This window comes from Phaseolus vulgaris, chromosome 7 (genome assembly GCF_051622355.1).
Source record: "Phaseolus vulgaris cultivar YP4 chromosome 7, ASM5162235v1, whole genome shotgun sequence".
NCBI classification, from domain to species: domain Eukaryota; kingdom Viridiplantae; phylum Streptophyta; class Magnoliopsida; order Fabales; family Fabaceae; genus Phaseolus; species Phaseolus vulgaris.
The window spans coordinates 56,655,945-56,678,371 of NC_143504.1; the positions used below are offsets into that span (position 1 = coordinate 56,655,945).

Genomic DNA, 22,427 nt, shown 5'->3' on the forward strand with positions numbered 1-22,427 from the left:
ATTATCATTATATTTAAAACTAAAATTGGTTTTATTTATGTGACTTAAATTTAAAAAATAATTAAAATAGTTATCGTGTTAAAGTGATAAATATTACAAATAATTAAAATAAAATTCAACAAAGTTAAATATAATTAAAAATTCAAGTAAAAAATTGTACATGTAAGAACAAATTTAAGTGGGATATATTATTTAGAATTTATTTTATGCTATTTATGTTAAAGAGTAATGATACTGTATTTCCACAAGTCATGAGCTACTACATTATTAAAAAAACATTCAATAATATTATTATCTTAAAATCTATTATTGGATTGAAAAATCTAATGATATAACTTATATTTATAAACAATACTATTTTAATACTCAAAAATCAAAGATTAAATAAGTGTTTCATATTTTTACTTAATAGTTTTTTATTAAGGGTGAAACTTCACATCTTAATTGACACATAAGTAATCACAATAATTTGTCACCATATAAAAAAATATTATTAAAAAAATATGGAAAGATTATACTAAAACTTATATATTAACAAAAATGGTAGATATGTAATTTATATTTATTAATAAAAAACTCTAAAAAAATATTAGATGAAAAGTTATTGTACCAATGAAAATACTGTTTATGAATATAGCATAAGATAATAAGTTATCAGCACATATATTTCACGAAAAATACCTGATTACGTAGTACTTAATTACATTGATTTCCTTTTATTTTTTCAAATATATAGTTCTCCTTCAATAATTTGAAGAGTTCCACTAATTTAGTTAATGATGAAAAGAGAGATGAGAGTGATTATGAAGATGGAATGCTTGGAAGAAAGGGTACATACTTTTTGATGATTCAGAAACCAAACTAATGATATTTTGATTATTAATGAACTAAATTGGTCCCCAAAAGTAATGAAAGAGAAAGTAAATAAAGTTGGAGCTTGGAAAAATATGAAGCTATGTTCATAAAATAGAAAAGAGTAGGTAACTAACTCTTCAGTCCCTACCATTTATTGTTGGCTAATTGTTTCCCTTTAAGTTTACACAACTCAATTTGCATTCTCTCTTCCAAACAATACAATTTAGACTCACAAAATTAAACTTAAAAATGTAGTTTGCACAATTACCTTTGGTGGACATAGTGATTTCCTCTATATTCCAAATTAAATTCTTTTTCAACAAATTCTACTCCATTCCCCCTCACTTTCTGTATAAATTTATATTAATCATAGAAGTTTTAACATTTTTAAAAAATTTAAATAATCTTAATTAAAACATAATTTTATATTTTTAAATAACTTCAATTGCATTTCTACCTTGTATCTCCCTCCTAGTTACAACACTTATATTTTTCTCCAGTGACACCATTTGAGAGAGTAGCTCCCTCTATTTTTTTAGTTTTGTACTCTATTTTTAGTCTCATATGACTGTTGTTGACATAAAACTAAGGAAATCATAGGATAAGGAAATCATAGCAAAACCTTTTGAAATATTAAAAACTAAGACAGTGAAAAGAGGCCAAGAGGAACACACGTTCAGATTCTAAGTTATAGCATAGTTGAAATGTATCTCATATGTGAAACACAGACCAAGAGTTATTGTAGATTAGATATCAGTAACATCACACAAAATATAATAGTTGATATGCAGAAAGCACATCAAGTACTGTTTGAATTGAACACAGACCTACTTTCACATAGAATAGAAAAATAGAAGGACACATAGGCCTTAGGCAACAGTTTCAATGGCAGTTTCTGAAGGCTTCTTTTCAGGCTCAGCTGAGGCAACAGTTTCAGTTTCTGAAGGCTTGTTTTCTGAGGCAACAGCTGCAGTTTCTGAAGGTTTATGATTTTCAGCTGAGGCAACAGGTGCAGTTTCTGAAGGCTTGTCTTCAGGTGATGCTTCATCCACCCAGAATGCAGTCTTCTTCCCACTTTTGGAGACAGCTTGCAGAACTTCATCTGGCTGAAGATTTCCCTTCACTGTCACCTTCTGCTCCTTCAGATCAATGTCAAATGACTCGACACCTATAAATATTAACACCATTATTTTGATATAACATTGCAGAAATTTTGAAGGATAAAAGGGCCATTAACACAGCTAAAAGGAGGTCAATCTTATACTTGTTTCTTATTGGAAAGTAGAAGTATAACTTCCCATTTTCTCATTCTAAGAAATGAGTAAAAACGTGAACATTCATTTTGCCTAGAAAAATAAACAAAATGTGAAGAATACAAATGAAACTATATGAGTACAAAGAAAAATTATTCTTCTCTTTTAGTCAAGAAACAAGAAACAAGACACAAATCATTTATTTTATGAAAAACCTTTGCAGACACAGCATATTAAAATTCGAGGCAGTATGTTTTCTTCTTCCATCAACAAAAACCATAGAAGCAAATTAACCAAGAGACTTGTAGAATTTAATTATACAAACTTCTAGCCATAGTTTCTAATTTCATCATTCAATCAGAGGAAACTGACACAACAGTTATGGCTTGAGTAGGTTCTGATTTAGCAATATTAATGTGTCTACTCGCTAGGAAAATGTTATCTGTTTAATGGTATGCACAATGTCAGAATTTAGAAAGTTGATGCATGTCACAGATGGTGATGACAATGTTAGCTGTGAAATGTTCCAGGCTAAAGAAATTTCAGACCAATATAGTAAGGGGAACATGATCTTTTTATGGGAATATTCAAAGTTTCATTGAATTGGATTGTGACACCATCAGAAAGAAACTTTCTTATGAAGCTAAAGCTAATAATGGACATGGAATGGAACAAAACTTTTGCTTGTCATATCCATCTTAGAACAACATAAGTACCAAAAACGGTTATTGAGTTATTTCCATCACATTGAGTGTCACACGGTAGTTAGGAAAATAAAAAGCTTTTGAAACTCCATCAAACAAGTATCAGCCTAACAGTGAAAGCCAAGAAGTTTAAGAAAGACAGAGATTAACCAGAACTTCTGATGCTTAACATTAAAAATGACATTATACTCATTTGAAGTATTTTACATAGGAAAGAAATGGAACAGAACTTCTGAATTATTGTGAAACATGCAGGATACTTTGAATGAAAAATTGACAAGGGCAAGCCCCTGCCATAAAAAAATGATATGCAATATATTACATTGCTACAATTACTAGATCATTTTTATTTTGGATCAGATAGTGGCAAATAGTTAGCAGGAATGAGAAATACCTTCCAATTTTCCCAAAACCCTATTCACTGCTCCAGCACACCCCTGACATGACATACCAACTTTGAGGACAACAGTCTGCAACCATAATGAGAAAATTAAGATTAGAAGAGGAGAGAAAAGAATAAATAATCTCATCTTAACCCCCAACAACCATATATGAAAGAAACAAACTCGTAACTTAAATCTAACATGAACTTAAATCAATTTAAGAAAGGGAAAGAAATGGAACATGCAGAGGAATTAAGCATACAATGGCATCAAACACAAGAGAATATTATACTAACACATAAAAGAATGATCCCTTCAATTCCTGTTGTGAAAGTGAGTGCTTGTGAACTTAGTACATCTGATCTGACATAAAACTAGATTTTGAAGGTTAAGATATAAAAATGTAAACAACAGGATCTGTCGTAGTGGAGTCATATTCAAAGACTGTAAGAATCAACCAGTCCTCTAAACTAAACAAAATCACAGCTTTTAATCAGTTTATTGCAATCGACTTTTAAAATAACGGGGCCATAAACTTAGACTTTTAACAAACAAGGAAGAACCAACCATTGTTACTTTCTTGCTATTAGATTTGAATTTATATCTTAATTAGTTTGTTTGCAAGCAATAATGTTAGAATTTTATATCTAGCAAATATATTCTTTATTGGAAGCAAATCATTGGGAAGAAAAATCATAAAAAGTGATAAGAACATAAGATATGTTAGACACAAACAAGTTCTGCAACTATTTGAACAGAAACTGAAGATCCATGAAAATTAAATTAATAAGAACAAAACAACTAAAACCACTTTCAACTTCAACCCTTCAGACTGGAAGCATGTATCTGCGACTTCTCAGAAGGATTCTCATGAGCAGATGTTGAACTTTCTCTGAATTGAGACTCAAAATCGCAAACCCAATAAATTGCAATACTTATTAGGATTCTTAACCTAAAGGAAAAACAAAAGCTTTGAAACAAAATCATATTTTTTTACTAATTAAATTTCATGGGCAATCACATTTCAAACAAAAGATTCCATCTTTACCAATATAAAGCAATAAAATCACTCCTCCCACACCACACAATCCTTAAACCTTGTTAAATCAGTAATCACTATAAAGAAAACAGAAAAGTAACAAAAGATTCAAACAGTGGGTGGTAATGGAATATAGATGTTTGTGGACAGTGGTGCCTTTATAGCCACAATGAGAGTGCGTGTGATGCAAGACAGAACACTAGGATCACGGAACAGATTGTTCTTCATATTTTGTTTTTATATTATATTGATCTATATCATTTTTTAAATTTCTTTTACGTTTAATTTAACTTAATTCATTTAATGTTTATTTGATAGTCAAAGCAATATATATTTTTAAAATAAAAGAATAATATTTTACTTTCATAACATAAATCTTAATTTTTTGAAGACGTTATAAAATTTATATCTTAAATTTATAATACTTTTATGATAGAGATATCTTAACATCTATATTAAAATATAAATGTTGATATATCATATATGAAAAGCACTTTAAAAAAAGCATGTATGAAAAGAATTTCGGATAAATTATTCTGTAGCTTCTCTTACTTCTATTTTAAAGTATACCTTTTATTATGATCCAATTTGATTTTTTTTTTCTGTTTATAATTAATATCTGTAACATAAAGGGAGTTGGAAAAGGTTCACAAAAAATACTTAATTTCTTAAATCACATAAAAATCATTTTCACATCATATAGTGAACTAACTCCTAAAATATTACCATAATTATTCTAATTCATGTAATAAAAAGAAATCATTTGAAAATAGAAAATACAAGGACTAATAAATTACCTAACTAAAAAATTTGGTCAAAATCTTTATTCTCTCATACGATAGCAAAGTTTTTGAGGTACAACTTTTGAGAGATAATGCTTAGAACAAAAATATGAAAAACTTTGGAAAGATAGTGCTATGCGCCTAATGGATAACAAAGGAATATAAAGTTACATACATAAGATTTATTTGAAGAAGGTTGTTCATTAAAAACAATTTTAGTGGTGCTAACTAAAATTGAATCCACATTCATAAAGAGAATAAAAGTTAATTCTAGATATTTGATTTGCAATCCACAACTTTATGTGATGTGTATAGTTTGGTTAGAATAATAATTGAGTAAATAGTATGAAATCTAGTTATTACGATTAAAAGAAGTCATAAGGTAAGCATATGCATGAATGTAGGAGTCACTTTATAATATATCTTTCTTTTTTTTATATTTTGAGGTAAAATGTTGTAGGGCAAGAGGTCGTAATGACAGAAAAAATCTCGATCTATTAAATATCATGTGATGATGACTTTAATTATAAAATATGAAAATATAAAATAATGATCAATTTTAATATTGTATCAAGACCCAAAGATCAACCTCAAAATATTAAGAATATACTTAATAAATATAAAGTACAAAAAGTAAATGTTCAATAAGATTGATAAAGTTCAATAAAAAACTGTATAAATAGGTGACTTAATTAATAGGTCAGTAGAGTGTTTTTTAGAGAGATTATCACTTAATTAAATTGATTATGACTTTATAATCGGAGCACCTTGTAGGTACATCCACCTGTTTAAGAGAATTGAAACTCATCTATTTGAGAGAACCGAAATCCACTTGTCCGAGAGAACCAAGATCCATCTGTCGGAGAAAACTGAGATCCCGTGAAAGAGAGATCATTGAAGTATACTAGAGAACGAAGGAGGAAAAACGAGAAGTGTCAAAGAAGTAGTTATAATTATCTTGTTGAAAGTCCCGTAAAAACATTTTAAATATCTTCCTTCTTTTTTATGGACTGAAATTCCAAGAAACTACAATACTACGATCATTAATTTATTTAAAATCTGTATAATCTAAATCATGAAACCAATAATATTATGTAGTCTACAAGTGTATAACTGAAATGTTTAAAGAGTGAATGTACACACTATCTCCATGCCACCATCAAAGTTCTTATTAAATGTTTGATATACAATCTGTCATGGAATGAGATTTTTGTAGCAGTGTCTTCACATACTTAAGGGAAAAATTCAAGTATATCACACAATACTAAAATCATTATACTATTTGTGGACCTTTATAATATTGGTGTGAGTAGATGCTCATAAATTTTTATCCATTTTCTATTAATACATATTTATGGGTAGTCGAATAAAAATTAAATAATGAATATTTTGAGTTTAACAATTTTTCGTTAAGATAGTTTATAGATGACTCTGATATATATCAAGAAGTGAATTTGAACTCAATCTTATATAATCAACTTATAAGATGAAGTTTGCACTCACTTATATGTTATAAAACGTTTTTATCTATAGTTAATTATATATATATATATATATATATATATTAATAGTTAAAATAACTATTTGAATTTTCTTCACGTAAATCTCACTCTTCAATGTACTTGTTCAAATAATTTATTTTATATATTTCATCACTTCTTTTCTATCATTGGTTTTTTATTTTTCTTTTTCTTTATTATTTTCTAGTCAATCTAAATAAATTGTGCCCTAAAAAATATTTTATTCTAAAATATATTTGTAACACATTCAACTTATAAAAAATTAAGATTTAAATATATGATGAATAGTTTACCATAAAGATGAATTGTCTAAAAAAATAGTTGTGATTGTTTTTTAGCCAAAATTAAAGGAAAAGAATGTTATAATTTGATAATATGTTGGATTTGGTGGAACATAAAAGAAAGCATTTTGTTTTGACATTGGATGCTTTTGCATGCAATAATGTGAAATGGATAATATCATGAAACATGAGTGGAATCCATTCCTTAAAGCACACAATATGGCGTAGAAGAAACACAACTTTTATTTCTTAAGCAACATTGCATTGTACTTTTGTTTGGTTTCAAAAATTGGGTTGTACTTGGCAATGTTGTTGGATTCCAAATGAAATTGTGTAGTACAAAGTCACAATCTATGGCAGTACTATCTTCACCTTAAAATGAAGACAGAGAGAAAGTAGATAACCTAAGATGTTCAATAATTAATGAGTTGTTGCCACCAAAAAAATTATAAGATTCAGAAATAGGTGTGGTTGGTTATATAAAAGGTGTGTGTGAGAGAGAGATTGTAGGTAAAATAAACATTAGAATAAGATTGGAGTTATGATTATCTACAATCTCATGCTTGGAGGAGTTTTTTTATGCTAAAATTAAATTATATGTATAGGTTAAATTGTAAACAAAAACTATATTTTTTTTTAATTTTTTAATATGTGTATTAAGTAGTGCTAGTTTACATATAAATCAATTTTAACATTTTTATTTTACTTTTCCTTTTCTACAAATATAGTCATTCATTATTTAATTCATTAAAAAATCAATTTTTTCTCTGAATTTTCTCTAAGTTTAGATAGTAACTAGGATTTACTGTGATGCAAGTTACATTTTTAGGAAACAATAAAAAAAGAATTAAGGTAAGCTAATCAAAGTTGAGTTTGTTTTGAGGTTTGATATTTGGTGTTTTATTGATTCTTTGTCAATATACATGAATTAAAAGAAGTTAATGTTAGCATCTGATCAATAGATTATTTGCTCAAGTATGTGAAAAAAATGGTAATTAAGTTGATTTGGTATAATCTTGCATATAATTTTTTTGGAGAAATGTAAAATTTATATGATATTAGTGATTCTTTTGAAGTTAGTTTACCGTTTAAATTAATTTTAGTATATTTTGGATGTTTAAATCATAATTGATTTTTTGTGTGTTGAAAATGTTGTTTTCAATATTATTTTTTCTATTGAAAATGTTGTTTCAAATATTATCTTACTCAAATGGTGATTTCTTGCTTAAGTTGTGCATAATAATTATCTTCATTGTTGACTAATGTTCAATAAATAGTATGAAAACACAAATGATTGGGACTCAAGTAAAATTTATGGTTTGAATGAGAAAGAAATCGAGATAACTTACTCTCTTCTGAAAAAGATATTTGTTCAAATGATGGAATTTTGTCATTCTAATGAGAATAGTGTGGTGATGCATGGGTTATGGAATATTGGAGATCATGTAGTCCCATTATGGCTCAAGTAGTAGCATGATCACTCAAGCTTAGTGAAACATGTGTTTTATGTTCTAAAACTTGTTGAAAGAGATATAACAAGTATATCATTTAAACATTGTGAACACACTCGAGGGTAGAGTAAGTGTTTGAGCAAGAAGGCATAATAAATTATGTTATTTGGAGTTATCTCATTAAGCAAAGATTATTTAAGCACGAAATTTTTTTCAATAATTATGGGTAACAATATTTAATTGCGTTAATTTTTGTGTATGTTATAAATTATAAATTATATATTTTGAAAAATATGATGGATATATGATATGTATGAATGTGGTGTGATCTCTGAATAATATGTGACATCTCATAAGTGTGTTGTTCTTTTGTGAGTGTGATGAAGTATACTTAAATCAAACTAAATTGAAGTATTAATTATAAAACTCATAAAAAATGAAATATCTAATGTTTTACTAATTATATGATGATATATTAAAACATAAAGTAATGAGAAATAATTTTTGAATTAAATTATTACAAAATAGGTGAATGAACTAATTTAACATAGAAAAATAATAATTAATATGTGATTTAATTAAAAATGTAATTAGTAGAAAAATATATTATTACTTGTAATATATATATATATATATAATAAATATTTATAGTAAAAGCACAAGTGAGTGGCTTAATAAAAATTTATTTAAAATTAGTATTTAAGTATTACTCAAGATAATTTAAATATAAAAATTAATTCTAAATTAGATCAAAACTCATAAAACATGAATTTGTGTACTCAGAAATATTCATTTTATTTTAATATTTTTTATTTCCTATATAATGTTTATAATTTAATTTCAAAATTATGATATTTTAGCACGAATAATTTTCATCATAACATGATTTGATTTAATTTAAAATATCATTTACCAATACATTTGATTTTTCATTAATAACATTTATACTAAAATTACATACATAACAAGTTCAACTAATAACATTGACCTTACTTTTTTTTTTTAATTTAGGGAATAAAAGCTCCCTTTTAACCCGTTCCTGCAATGGTGTAACATTTCAACAATTATTTTCCTTTTAAAAAAAATATTATTAACGTAGAAATAAACGAGCAACTCGGTAGTATACATAACAATCACTTCAGATTCTATTAACGTTTTTCGTGGTTTAATAGTGAAAATAACTAAAATGAATCGTTTTAAAAATATAGAAAGACTAACTTTTTTTTAAAAAATTGAAGAGATTAAACAAACATAAAAAATAAGTAGAATTTAATCTAAAAAAATTATAAATTTAGATTGGTGTCATTGAAATTATAATTTAAAACTAAGGCTTGAAATATTTCAGTGATTCATATGAGAAAGGGCTCCCACTAGTGAAACTGCTAGAAGATTGAACTCAGCAACACAAAACCCGAGAAGTATTATTTCCATACACTTCATCCTTTGAATATATCACTAGTGCAAAATATGATTTCCAAGTTAAACCCAAATTCTCCATGTGTAGATACTACTTCTCTGCTCCAAAACTTGTAATCATTGGTTGAAAAACTATTTAGATCAATTAACTAAAACAGCATAACAAAAAAATAAGAGGGGTATCAAAATGGTGCAATAAGTTTCAATGAGACCTAACCTGCCAAAACCACAAACATCCTTCATGTTAAAGATATAAGAACGCAGCATGTTATGGTCCGGTGACAAGTTTAATGAACATAGCATCTGACAAAATATATCACAGAACCCCGACGAGTTTGGCTTACATATTTTCTAATCACGACCCTATCTGTAGAATAGAAATAAAACAAAAAAGAGAAAGAAAGAAACAAGAAATGAATAGAAAGCTTTCATATTTTAGAAGTTATAGAACCTTGGAACATCATTAAAATGAATTTCATCTTTGTTCTTGAAGCTCGGCATCTTCTACTCTTTACAAATGATTGCATCTGGAAACACTTGGAGATATTACTTTCTGGACCTTTTTGAGTTACCCTTCTTAAGCCCTTCTGTACGATGCTTTCTCTTGGAAGCACTGCTGTGAGACACAGCATTAGGGGCAGGCTGAGATGGCACATGATGCCCATGAACCAGAGCAGGGAACCCAACAGCAGAGGTTCTGCAATATGAACATGAACAAAACTTTTAAAATGACATCTAATTGACATGATCTGCATCACTCAATTTCATAATTCATTAATGATGTCCACACGAGACTTGGTGATCTCTTTTTTTTTTAAATCAAAGAATCACTTCCAGTCTAGCAGCATGCAAAAAAATGAATCTTCTTGTTTGGTGAGTGATAAGCCATTTAGTGATTTTTCAGTCCCTCATCACATTTTTAGTAATGTCTCTACATATATAATTTTTAATCCATTTTAGTTCTCGCCATAGGGATTAAAAGAAATTAGAAAGATGTGTAGGGGCTAAAAGGAATTAAAAGTTACATATGAAGAGACTAAATTGAGAGGCTTTTAGGTACAGGAACTAAAAGAAAAAGACTTTTAACTATAAAGACTTATGAATAATTAAATGTTTTAACATCTATATGACTTCGTTAAACTAACCCGTGTGCCTTTTCAATACAGACCAAACATAGCATTACCTTACTTGGTTTGATCCTTAAAACACCTAAAGAAAATACGAAGTATCCGGACCTCAAAAAATATTAAGAACACACCATGAAAGTTACCAGACAGACAAAAAAATATCACTTAGCAGCTTAAAAAGGCTTAATATCCTTGAATGAGTTAGATTCACACATCCTCAAATTTAATATAAAGTTAGCTTGGATTGTAGATATGTTCACAGAAACAATGGTCATCGAAGACAAGGTTATAACTTATTAATGCTTTGGCGATGCCAAAACATGAAGAAGAAAAAAAGTTAGCATAAAATTCATCTATGAAAACCACCAAAGCGGTAGGCAAAACCACCATACGCCAAATCATGAAACCAAGTCAATCAAGCACTATTGTTATTGTCACCTAGATGAATGCCTAAAACAAAACAGCAATAGCAATAGAAGAATGGTAATTTGACTAGCCGTAGCAAGCCTTACCCAACAAGAGCACAGCAGACTCCTGCAAGGTCTTGGAAGCACCGTATGCACCACGCGATTGCAAGCAAAGCCGCAAAGCATTGTTCTCAGCATAGCAGCACTGAAGCAAATGCCCCAGTCTTCTGCATTCCCCTTCTAAATACCTACTCTTCATCTCCAGGTTTTTCACATAAACCTTCTTCCTCTCCCTCGATTTCACGGCAGCATCCCTATTCCTCAGCTTCCTGAAAAGCACACATTGAACACAGCTCTCAAGAACATAACAACAATCATCATAAAACACCCCATCAGATTTTGTTTCCAGTAAAATCTTCACAAAATAAAATACAACATACAACCAATCCCTACTTGATTATTAACCAGTAATCACGATATCACGACACAACCATCAACATCCAAATTCTCGAAACACAAATCATTCCGTGCAAATTAAATCCATAAAATCTCCCAAATTGACATTATATTCCATCTATACAAAATTGGATAGCAAACTACAACATCCACCATAATTCAATCATGTAACCAACTACATCAAACATAAGCTAATTTAAACTTACTAAAAAGTAAATTCCACTTTCTTCTTCTGCATAAACTCATCCAAACACACCCTTTCATTCTATTACAAACTGTCTGTTAGAAATCCACTGTCATATATGACTTTTTCCAATGACTGAAAAATTTACACTGTCTGCAAAAACATAAGAGTTTCTTTTTACCTCTTTAACTTCTTGGAAGTGGGTTCATCGGGGATTGCATCATCCGTTCTGTCTTTTTCGGAGCCTTCCTCAGACTCAGTCTTGGAACGCTCACTTTCCGGGCCCTCCTCGGGCTCCACCAGAATCTCCTCAAGAAGCCTGTAGTACTCGGACTCAGACGACTCAGACAACATCGTTCCGGAGAAGACGGCGTCGTTTTCGGCGTGGTCCATGAGCTGGTTCTCGATCTGGGACAAAACGGGGTCGTTCGGGGAGGGATTGTCGCCGGCGACGGTAACAGGAGCGGTGTCATCCTGCAAAAAATCAACGGCGTCGAATTCCGGCACCTGGTCGAAGAACGAATCCCAATCGAATTGGGTGAGTAGGGTTTGTTCGAGAGAGTCCATGGGAATTAAGAATTTGAATTGAAATTGGGAGAAAAAAAAACATTTATTGGGAATTTTTTGGGTTTTGCGTTTGTAAAAACTTGGGGAAGAAGAAAAAGAAGAACAGTGAGGAACCGCGTGAATGAGTATGTGCCGTCACTCGACCAATGAGTCGCGTACACGTGGCATACATTTTACACGTGGAGTCGGTTTTAAAATAGATTTTTAACAAAACGTGTAAGTTTTTTTTCAAAGAAAAATATAAAGTAAAAATACTTACATTATTAATTAAAAAGAATTGAAATTTTAATATGGACTCCTTCATTTAATGTATACAAATTAATTTCGTATTTTGTCTCGGATAATATTTTAAAATCATGTTACACAATTTAGAATAAAGGACACCAGTATAAAAAATGATAAAAAAATTAAAACATGGTGGAACAAAAACACATAGGAAACTAATAGTGAGAAGAGACTATGAGTCAAAAAAAAAAAAAAAAAATACTAATGTTACATTCTATGTACAATTCATCTCTAGATGTTTAGAATATTTTACTATATATAATTAAATTTTTATTATAACAACAATTTAATACGATTTCTAATAAACAAGTGATGTAGAATAAAAAATAATAATCAACTAATAAAAACTGTGAGTAAAAACACACTAAAAAAATTACTTTAAATCGGATTATATTTACCCTTTTTGATGGTTTTTTTCTCTCTAATTACGTTTTTTTTAAGATCTAGCACGTTAACATAATTTTAAATAATTCCTGAAAATTTAATTATTTTTCGATGGTTTATAAACTCCTGTTACTTTTGTTAGGAGATTTTTGAACTTCTGTTATTTTTAGAGATTTTTCAAACTCCTTTTCTTTCCATAGGTTGTTCAAATTCTTGTTATTTTTTGTGTGTATATTTTTAAATAGGTTGTGTTTTTTACTGAACATTCTTTTTGTTTGTTTATCTTTGTTTCTAATCCATCATGGATTCTTAGATGTTTTTTTTTTGGATTCTTAAAGAATACGAACAAAGCTAAAATTTTTGTTAGGATTTAATAGCAAATTCAACAATATAAGAACGATATTTAAGTTTGATCTAACCAGAGGCATAGGAACTAAAAACATATTGTTTTCCTTAAATAACTTATTGATATCAAAATTTACTTAATTTTTCTCTTAAAACTTGCTTAGGTGCACAATTTATAGATTTTCTTCATTGGTTGATAGCTATTCACAATGCAAAAAAAATAAAGTATTCTTAAACACTTAAAATTTTGATTTAACCTCTCATAATACGTCATTATAAGATTAACTTGAAAATTCTATCAAAAGTCAAATTGAAATCCAAGATATGAAATCTTATTTGACTTAAAGTATAGGAAAAGAAAACTCCAGGCCAAATTACACTATAACTTCAATGTAATGGTTAAATATGATTAGCTTAACTCATATTTTAAATTAATTTATTATTATGTTATTATTTTCATCTATAATTAAGCATCTAATATATGTATTTTATAAAAAAAAAATATCAATTATATATTTATTTTATTCATAACATCCCAATTTGTATAAATGAAATATTAATACTATAATAATAAGTCAAAAACACTTAAACTATTTAATTTAATATGGAAAACACTTAAACTATTTAATTTCTAATTCAATTTTACAAAATAAGTTTATAAGATGAAATGCTTTTATTTTGATGTTATATCTCCAACACACCTTATTTTATTGATAAAAGACTATATATTTATAAATATTTGATAGGAATTGTATAACTGATAATACTAATAAATTTGTTATATGAATTCATCTAAGATATTAAGTGTAAAATATAATTCTAACTATATAAAAATTTGAGATAGTGAATGTGGATATCCAATATAAATGGTAAAATTTTAAAAAAATTGAAATCATTCCTTTAAAAAAAATAAAAAAATATAATAAATTACACTTGAAGAAGATTTTAAAATTTTATTAAATTGAGAGACTCAAGTCTTCTTTGCAAGTGACCACAAAAGAAGAGTGTGCACGTTGTTCTCACCACCACCATTCACCACCATTCACACCATCATTCACCATCATTCCTCAACTTTCTCACTCACTCATTCTCGCCAAAATGTTCGCATCAGCTTCCTCCCAATCACTGTTAAGATTTCACTCACTGCACTCCACCCACCCAATGCCTCACTCACTCACCCTCTCGCCTTTTCCCGCCGCCACTTCCTCCTCCTTTCACCGCCACCACTACGCCGTTCAACCCCTAACTCTCCGCTCCGTCACTCGCCGTTTAAAACCCGCAATCATCACAGCCTGTGACCGATCAAACCAGGTTCTCTCTTTCCATCGCCTGTGCTCTCAGCTGACAAAACAAAAATGAACAAAAATGTTAATTTGAACTTGCATTAGTTCCCAAGTTTAGGGGGAAAAACACCAATTATTTTTTTTCGCAATGTGGTGAAAAAATTAAGGTTTTTTATGTGATTTTTAGAATAAAGATTATGTTGGACCCAATTGTTGTTGTGGAGTGACTAGGCTATACGAGTGAGGTGGCTGACGCTTTGGAGAAGGTTTTGGTAGTGATTAATTTAAAAATCAGATTTGAAGGTTTTTGGTATACTAAATGTGATCCTAAATTGAATATTCTTTAGACCTACATTTTAGTTCATCCTGTGTAATGTAATGTAATGGAGTTGGTGTGATGTTGTAATTTTATGAGTATTTTTTTAATTAATTTAATTTTGGAAATTCAGATTGGTGGCAATGGAAGTAACGGGACGAAAGGATTGAGTTGGCTGGAACCCATTTTGAAATTTGCTAGGAGCAACGTTCTACCTTTGGGTGGCTCTCCTCTCAGTCATTTGCATTCAAATTTTGTTGTTATTTTTTTGGTGATTTTGTTTATGGTTTACTTCATTTTGATTACGTTCTAATGGATAACAATTTTGGTTGTATTTTTGAGGCAATGTGTAGCTCTGGTTAGTGCAGTGACATTAGGATTAACATATCCCAGTCTTGGTTGTGCTGCTGATAAAATTAATTTGTCAAAAGTTGGACCGTTTGGAATTTTTGTTATCTCAGGTTAGTTTTCGAGGATAGTCTTTTGCATCTTTTTGTTATTTTGATTTTATTATACCCTTATCTCAAAGCGTTATTATGGTTTATCGTATAGGATTGATGTTGCGTAGTGAAGAAATTGGTGCAGCTGTAGAAGCATGGCCTGTTGGACTCTTTGGGCTTGTATGAACATAAAATTTTTATGGATGAATTTTACAGGCTGGTTCACCACAGCCTGTTTCGATTGGTCATCCTATATTTGATTAAAATCTTAACCTATATTTGATTGGGTTTTCTGACCTCACTTTCCCTAATTGGAATATAACTGATCATGCTACAAGTTTATTATGAATTTGTATATAATATATAATATTGCAAATTTTATAAGTTAATTTGTAAAAATTCTCTTATATTAACTTCTCCAAAATCTGATTTTTAACTTATGCATGGGATAATATCAGCTTATTGGAGAAACTTATTTCATTTTTCCTTTTGTTTACTTCTCCTCTAAGCAGAATATGTGTGTGTGTGTTTTATACAGGACAAGATTTTTTAAACCTGTTGAAAACTATGATCAACCTTTATGTCTTGTTTCCTAGCAAGGAAAAAGAATGTAATATCTCATTTGTGGCTCAGCTTTCTATTTCCGTGGTCAAGAATAAAAGTTTTAACTTGAAAAACTAGATTTCGTACCTCTTGTCATATTGTTTGTACAATAGAAGTAACAACTGAGCATATTGTTAGATGGGTTTTACTACATGGATCAATTGACACCATTGAACTCTATAAAATGAATTATCTCAACTTGTTCTTGTGTGTCTGCATTGTTTTAAAAACTAAATCTTAAAGGTTATTTTTATGTATTTCCCAACGTGAAACATGTTCTTTTGTTCTTCTTGCAGGTGTCTATTTTATTTCTTACACCATACTTTTCTAGGATAATATTGCAAATTCAGCTCCAACCCCAGGAATTTATTACAGGTTTAGCCATTTATTTTTATTCTACCTTAAGCATGAGTTGGTTTTAGCCATTTGCAAGATACTCTTATTGTAGTTTTATCATTTTTGAGCTTGTGTAACCACATTCGTATATGGCTGACCTTAGATCTTGTCAAACCTTGAATAACTGGTAGTTAAATTTTGACTGCACTGTGTTACCTTATAGACTAATTTTCGATATTTAAGAAACTCAAATTTCTATGTTGAAGAAGTATTTCATGTTTGCAGATATAAAATACTGTTGGTAACTTGAATAATTTTGCATTATTGAAAAGATCACCTTTTATTTGATAAGCATTGATTCATTGAAACCTGTCACTGCTTTAAGTTGATGATTAAATTTTAGGTGGTTTATTTTCCTTAAAGGGTGCTTCTTTTTCCATGTGTTCAATGCTGGCTCTATTATTATTTTATCTATGTTCAGCACAATATATTGGTATACATATACTAGTAGGCCTATGTCAGACTGTAGATTATGTAGGCATGCCCATAGACAGTCAGTAGAGGCATATTTACAGTGTATGTGATAACTAAACCAAAGGCTTGGCTAGATGTTTTATGTAGGTAGAGTTTTGGTTCAACACTGCATATAATGCATCCAGTTAAATGACACCTTTCAAGGCATTAATCCTCCCTTATTGTTGAAAGGGACAACCATTCCTTCAATAGTGGAAGAGGTCAACAGGTTGACTTAACATTGTGATGAGCTGTTAGATGACTTGAGGCAGCATTTTTTGAAGACTATATGCTGTGACTTCATTGAAGTTTCCATGATGCAAACATGTTTGTCAAATGATAGAACATAATTTGATTTAGATACTTATAATTTGGGAAACTGGCTTGTATACAGCAATCAGAAAAAATAAAGAAAATGCTGGGAGGAATGGTTGGATATATCTTGAACTTTTGTACAGTTGTTGAAGTTATGTTTCTGCTCCATATATTGAAAAGGCACCATTGGAAAGTGATATATATTGAAGGAGCTACCTTTGTTAAAGAAGAAGATGGATGCAACAAATCATCAAACAGCAAGCCTCGTTGAGAACTTGACATATATCTAGACAATATAATAAGTCATACAAAATAAACTGTAGATATTGTCTTGTCAAATGACCAATTTTTTGAACTTTTGTTTAATTGGAGGATAGATGGACATATGCTTTTGTTTATTCATAGCAAGATTTTCTAATTTTAGCATTTTTGTTTATTTGCTTTCTTAGTACTTTGTGATTGTGCTTTATAAAATGATCATTAAAAACTCTACCTTGTGTTTATTTGCTGATCAACACTTGCTGGTATATCACTCTCCCAATTTGGTATCATATATTGCACATTTCCAACAGTTGATGCTCTGTAATACCTGTACTAGTTGTTGATGGTTGGCTTTCTTAGTCATAAATAATTTTGCAATTTGAGATATGAATTTCTGGGTCTCTACAGGGCTGGCTATATTTAGCTGTATGCCAACTACATTATCGAGTGGTGTTGCACTTACCCAGGTATCATATTCTGTCTCCTTTCTTGTTTTCCTTTTGGATGTCTTTTATAATAAATTTTATATATCTACCGCCGTAAACAAGTTGAATTTTGCTTGAGTTTTCTCATTTTGCTTTTGCAGCTTGCTGGGGGAAATTCTGCACTTGCTCTTGCAATGACTGTAATATCCAACTTGTTAGGAATAATGATTGTGAGTCATAAAGAGTTACATATTTAACATTATCTTCAATTTATTCCTGGTTTCACATTTTTTAAGTTTATTTCAGAATGAAGTCCATATTATTTCAATATTTTTTATTGTTACATATACATTTTCTCCATCTAATTTTAATTCTAGTTTTTGTTAGATTTATAATAATATTTTATCTTTTAGATTCCACTTTCCATCAAAAAATTTGTAGCTGTTGGAGTTGGAGTGGCTCTACCTATCAAGCAGTTATTTAAAAGTCTTGTTCTGACCATATTAATCCCCCTTATCTTGGGAAAGGTAATTGGGTTTTCTCCTTCACACATCTGATACTATAGATGCTGTTTGAATAATTCCAAGGTGATCTGATTCTGGACTCTGAAATCTTATCTTCTCTGCATGGGCTTACTGCTGGGTTCTTTATGTTCAAAAGGTTGTGTAGTAAATATCTTCTAATTTAATTCTTTATGTACACTGTAATGTAATGACAGTATAAAACATTTGTTTTTTGCGTCTTCCATATGTTGAATTTTGATTTGGTCTCTGGAGCTGAATACCCAAATTCTTATGTTACATGAGTTTCTTAAAAGTATTTTAATCTTCTTTATTGCTTTGAATGGACAGGTTCTACGTGAATCTTTTAAAGGTGTGTCCATTTGTTTATGCTTGCTCAAGTAGCTTGTTTCTCACATGTTTTGATGGATAAAATATCTATTGTCGTTATTACATGAAATAAATAGCTGACAATGAGAATGAAATTGTAATGCAGAGTTTCTATGGAAGTCATAGTTGAAAAGTGGTATCTAATAGTTATAGGAAAAATAATTTCTGATTAGATTATTTACTTGCATGTCATTTGTAATCATCTCCACACATTTGACATTACTTTATGTCAAGCAAAGTCTGGTCAACTTAATATTTTCAAAATGTTCTTACAGAAATCCACAAGCAGTTGGTGGGTCAGGTTTAGTTTCTTTCTTTTAGTTTTAATTAGCATTAGTTAGTTTCATATTTCTCTAAACTGCAAGGACCTGTAGTAACCAAAGAGCAAATTAGAAATTTTGTCTTTAAGAAACAAGTTGTCTTTGTCATTGTTATGTTATGGGTACACCTTTGTTGTCAGTCTGTCTTTTCTTTAGTAGATAGGAAGAAGCATAGGAGGACTCTATTGGGTGTGATCATTTGTGCTTCTTTTTATCATAAAACTTTTCTTTTATAAGTTAAATGACGTGTTTACAGAAATTTATAATAATTAAGCTTTTAAAAAATAGAAATTAAGAAAGTTGTTTTAGTGCCTTTCTCAAAAGTCAAAACCCTATCTTTTAATCATTTTTTCTGCTTATAATCACTTTCATATGCTCTAACCTAGTTCTATACCTTGTTGCTCTTATTTGTTGCACAAATAGGATATCTTTTGTTCTCCGTTTGCATTCTTTCTCTTTTTTTTTTCTCATCATAACATTATCATTACTAAGATTTTTTTTAATTATTAAATATACCTTACAGGTGTGGCTGACTTCGTCGACAAAAACCGCAAGCTTTTCTCATTGATCAGTGCACTTTTCCTTAGCCTTGTAAGAACAATTCCTTTGGGGTGTTTCCCTATTTCCTTTATCCAAGTTGGTGGTTTTCATTGCACCAAGTTGATGATTGCATAAGTTCTGTTTTGCCTTATCCTGTTTCTTTTAATTGTTTATATTGTTGGACCAGACCAGTGGCACATTCCATGTTTTAGAATCAACTCATTAAATTTAAATCCTTGTTCAAAAGTGAGCCATCCAAAATGTAAATAACTCAATTTATAACCATCAGTTTCTGGACAAGGTATTATTGTTCCTGGCTTGACATAGCCTTTAGAATTTCATCACGGCTCACATCAATTGAGTTTTCTTGACTCCTTCGATAACATTTTTACCCTTGTTGTGATGTATACTCTTCCTTCCCTTCATTTTTTTTTTCTTCTTTGAGAGCCACTAGTCAGCAATCTACAATCTTTTGTATGTGAAAAATTATAATTTTCCACTTTTCTAATTATATTATGGCAGATGATTGTTGTTACTTGAGGTGTCAGCTTAGCTGAGATGTCAAGTTGCATAGTGATGCCTAACACGAAAATTTTATAAAAAAAATAAAAAAAATTATATTCAATTTGACTAGTGGACTGTTGATTAATGATTTATTAGTCCTTCTGGTCATCCCGTCCTACTTAAAGGTATTAGATTCATTGTTCTTTGTGCATTCAGGGCCAGAAAAATCATTGTGCTGATGAATCATTAGTTACATTCTGTTTGTGTTTGTGAAATCTAATACCCTTTAACTGAACACCTTTGATCAAAACTAAAACATTTCCAATTCTGCATCCATGTGCCATACATTTGTCTTTGTTCATTACATTTTATTTTGATATGAATGCTTTACATATATGGGTAGTTATCCCAGCAAACAAAACATGTATGAAGCTATTGTCCTAGAGGTTTTTCTGGAATTAATTTCCTTCTCTTGTTTGGGATATTAAATTTGGTTTGTTATTTATTCATCAACAAGCCGATTATGGTCTAATAGAATATTGCGATACAGGTACCTTGGATACAGGTGAGTAGGTCAAGGCCACTGTTGTTAATGGTGAAGCCCAATGTTTTTCTCGTAGCTATTGGACTGGGAACGTATGTATGGCACATGAGTTAGTTTACATTTGTGTTATCATGACATAATTGGAATCTTTGTCTTCACTAGTTTTTGTTTTGTAATACAAATCAATAGTCAAAATTTAACATTTACTCTGTATATCATTCTAAAATGAAAAGTTAAAACAAAAGAGTTCCCATGTCAAGAAGTTGTAGATATTTAGTGTTGTATGGTTCTTTTAGCATTTACATAGAACACTTTGTTTTGATTGCCCATGTATCTTTGACTCTGTTTTTAAGTCAGTATATCATGGATAACACCAGATCCATTGAATTGGAAAATGCATATTTGTCATTAGAAAATTATATTATAGATATCATGGTTTTACCTTTTAGAAAACATTGATTTAGTACCAAGGGCACAAGTCATATATTGGCAACCTTTCTTTACTAAAGCATTATAGTCTTCTTCTGGTCATTTGAAGTCTTGTTTAACATAGAGATATTTCTGGCACTCGTATGAGAATTAATGTGCATTTAATAGGATTATTCACTATTAATTTATTATTGTAAAATGCTATCAGCTTCAATGGCATTGTGGTAACTAAAACTGTCTTCATGATACACTGCAGACTTCTTCATCTGTCTTTATTGGTTTTCAATATCATTGCTGTCTGGAGTCTCTCAGTTATCTCTGGTGGTAGAAAATCAATTTTTTCTCGGGAAGAAAATGCCAGTGCACTCGTACTTGTTGCAAGCCAGGTAATAACTCCATCACTTTTTACTTTTTCAGATCTCCCATGAAATGAGTATCAACTTGGGAGGCGCTTTCGAACAAGTCAGTTGTCAAATAGTTACCATTTTGATCTGCTCTACAAACAAGTTTTCATTCCTTTCAGAAAACATTACCAGTAATGGTAGCAGTGATAGAGCCACTTCAAGGTGCATTTGGAGAATCCGGGTTACTGGTTCTTCCATGTGTTGCAGCACACCTCAACCAGGTCAGTTGATAGTTTTATTCTTTTTTCCAGATTCTAATATTTCTTCTTCCTCATGCTAATCTATGAATCCTTGTAGATTATTGTTGACTCTTTTATCGTTAACTTCTTGCGTGCCCGAGGCAATTCCAACAATGTCAAGGTGGCATAATCAGAGGAAATGGTGGTCATCATCAATGTTTGTGGCATATCATGAAGCATATCAAGCTGCACCTTTAGAAATGGTGAGATAAAAGATGTTCAAAAATTTGTTTGGTTTCATTTCCTATTGTCTGATATGTAATGTAAATGGTAGGCATTTCATATTCACTTGCTATTAAGGATTCATTTATGCAGTTAATTCTACTGTTTTTGTATTCAGGTGATGTCCATATTCTTATTAACTTTCATAGTGCGTGAGAGATGCAGAGAAAAATTAAGTTATGTTCGGTTAAATAAGTTACTTTATGCTATTTGACCACTTTATTGTTGAGAAAGAGAGAATCTGTGTTAATCACACACTAATTAGCAGAATTTTATTATCGTAATTACAAGAAGGAAATTCCAATATATTTTCTTTATGTTCATTATAAGGTGAAGGCAATAGTGAACAAAGTTAATTTATTTGAAGATGGAAAAATCATATTTATAAGAGGCTTTAAAATATC

The 22,427-nt window shown here is 30.0% G+C and overlaps 3 protein-coding genes across 13 annotated transcripts; 1 reads left to right on the plus strand and 2 right to left on the minus strand.

Moving 5' to 3' along the window:
• Positions 1-1,534: 1,534 nt before the first annotated feature.
• On the minus strand, positions 1,535-4,448 carry LOC137830516 (copper transport protein CCH). Of its 6 annotated transcripts, none has more exons than XM_090304356.1 (3): positions 4,293-4,448; positions 3,207-3,282; positions 1,535-2,023 (listed from the first exon to the last, which is right to left on the minus strand). In XM_090304356.1, the coding sequence occupies exons 2-3, from the start codon at positions 3,259-3,261 to the stop codon at positions 1,725-1,727; spliced, it is 354 nt and encodes a 117-aa protein (XP_090160482.1). In that variant the 5' UTR covers positions 3,262-3,282; positions 4,293-4,448; the 3' UTR covers positions 1,535-1,724. The 6 variants fall into 6 exon arrangements, with proteins under 6 accessions (XP_090160482.1, XP_068494020.2, XP_090160481.1 ...); XM_068637919.2 differs by having other exon boundaries at positions 3,492-4,337; XM_090304355.1 differs by lacking the exon at positions 4,293-4,448 and adding an exon at positions 4,244-4,279.
• A 5,454-nt stretch (positions 4,449-9,902) lies between these two features.
• Positions 9,903-12,560, minus strand: BZIP60 (basic region/leucine zipper motif 60). 2 transcript variants are annotated; one of them, XM_068637902.1, is made up of 3 exons: positions 12,040-12,560; positions 11,324-11,547; positions 9,903-10,381 (listed from the first exon to the last, which is right to left on the minus strand). In XM_068637902.1, exons 1-3 carry the CDS (start codon positions 12,423-12,425, stop codon positions 10,113-10,115), a joined length of 879 nt encoding a protein of 292 aa, XP_068494003.1. In that variant the 5' UTR covers positions 12,426-12,560; the 3' UTR covers positions 9,903-10,112. The 2 variants fall into 2 exon arrangements, with proteins under 2 accessions (XP_068494003.1, XP_090161262.1); XM_090305136.1 differs by having other exon boundaries at positions 11,344-11,547; positions 12,040-12,513.
• Positions 12,561-14,392: 1,832 nt separating this feature from the next.
• On the plus strand, positions 14,393-22,203 carry LOC137830504 (Sodium Bile acid symporter family). 5 transcript variants are annotated; one of them, XM_090304360.1, is made up of 15 exons: positions 14,393-14,750; positions 15,172-15,259; positions 15,392-15,499; positions 15,591-15,658; positions 16,378-16,456; positions 17,915-17,973; positions 18,093-18,161; positions 18,345-18,458; positions 18,783-18,804; positions 19,665-19,732; positions 20,736-20,821; positions 21,415-21,544; positions 21,682-21,783; positions 21,860-22,004; positions 22,142-22,203. In XM_090304360.1, the coding sequence occupies exons 1-14, from the start codon at positions 14,538-14,540 to the stop codon at positions 21,929-21,931; spliced, it is 1,278 nt and encodes a 425-aa protein (XP_090160486.1). In that variant the 5' UTR covers positions 14,393-14,537; the 3' UTR covers positions 21,932-22,004; positions 22,142-22,203. The 5 variants fall into 5 exon arrangements, with proteins under 5 accessions (XP_090160486.1, XP_090160488.1, XP_090160487.1 ...); XM_090304361.1 differs by lacking the exon at positions 22,142-22,203 and having other exon boundaries at positions 14,425-14,750; positions 15,381-15,499; positions 21,860-22,140; XM_090304362.1 differs by lacking the exons at positions 18,783-18,804; positions 22,142-22,203 and having other exon boundaries at positions 21,860-22,140.
• Positions 22,204-22,427: the final 224 nt, after the last annotated feature.

Bases quoted from the DNA above. Each gene is read 5' to 3' on its own strand.
- LOC137830516 (XM_090304356.1), bottom strand. From the start codon at position 3,261: ATGTCATGTCAGGGGTGTGCTGGAGCAGTGAATAGGGTTTTGGGAAAA. The intron at 2,024-3,206 runs GTATTTCTCATT...TAATATTTATAG, and splicing joins GGTTTTGGGAAAATTGGAAG to GTGTCGAGTCATTTGACATT.
- BZIP60 (XM_068637902.1), bottom strand. From the start codon at position 12,425: ATGGACTCTCTCGAACAAACCCTACTCACCCAATTCGATTGGGATTCG. The intron at 11,548-12,039 runs GTAAAAAGAAAC...TGTGCTTTTCAG, and splicing joins ACTTCCAAGAAGTTAAAGAG to GAAGCTGAGGAATAGGGATG. The intron at 10,382-11,323 runs GTAAGGCTTGCT...TTCATATTGCAG, and splicing joins GTCTGCTGTGCTCTTGTTGG to AACCTCTGCTGTTGGGTTCC.
- LOC137830504 (XM_090304360.1), top strand. From the start codon at position 14,538: ATGTTCGCATCAGCTTCCTCCCAATCACTGTTAAGATTTCACTCACTG. The intron at 15,260-15,391 runs GTGGCTCTCCTC...GGCAATGTGTAG, and splicing joins GAGCAACGTTCTACCTTTGG to CTCTGGTTAGTGCAGTGACA. The intron at 20,822-21,414 runs GTATGTATGGCA...GATACACTGCAG, and splicing joins GTAGCTATTGGACTGGGAAC to ACTTCTTCATCTGTCTTTAT.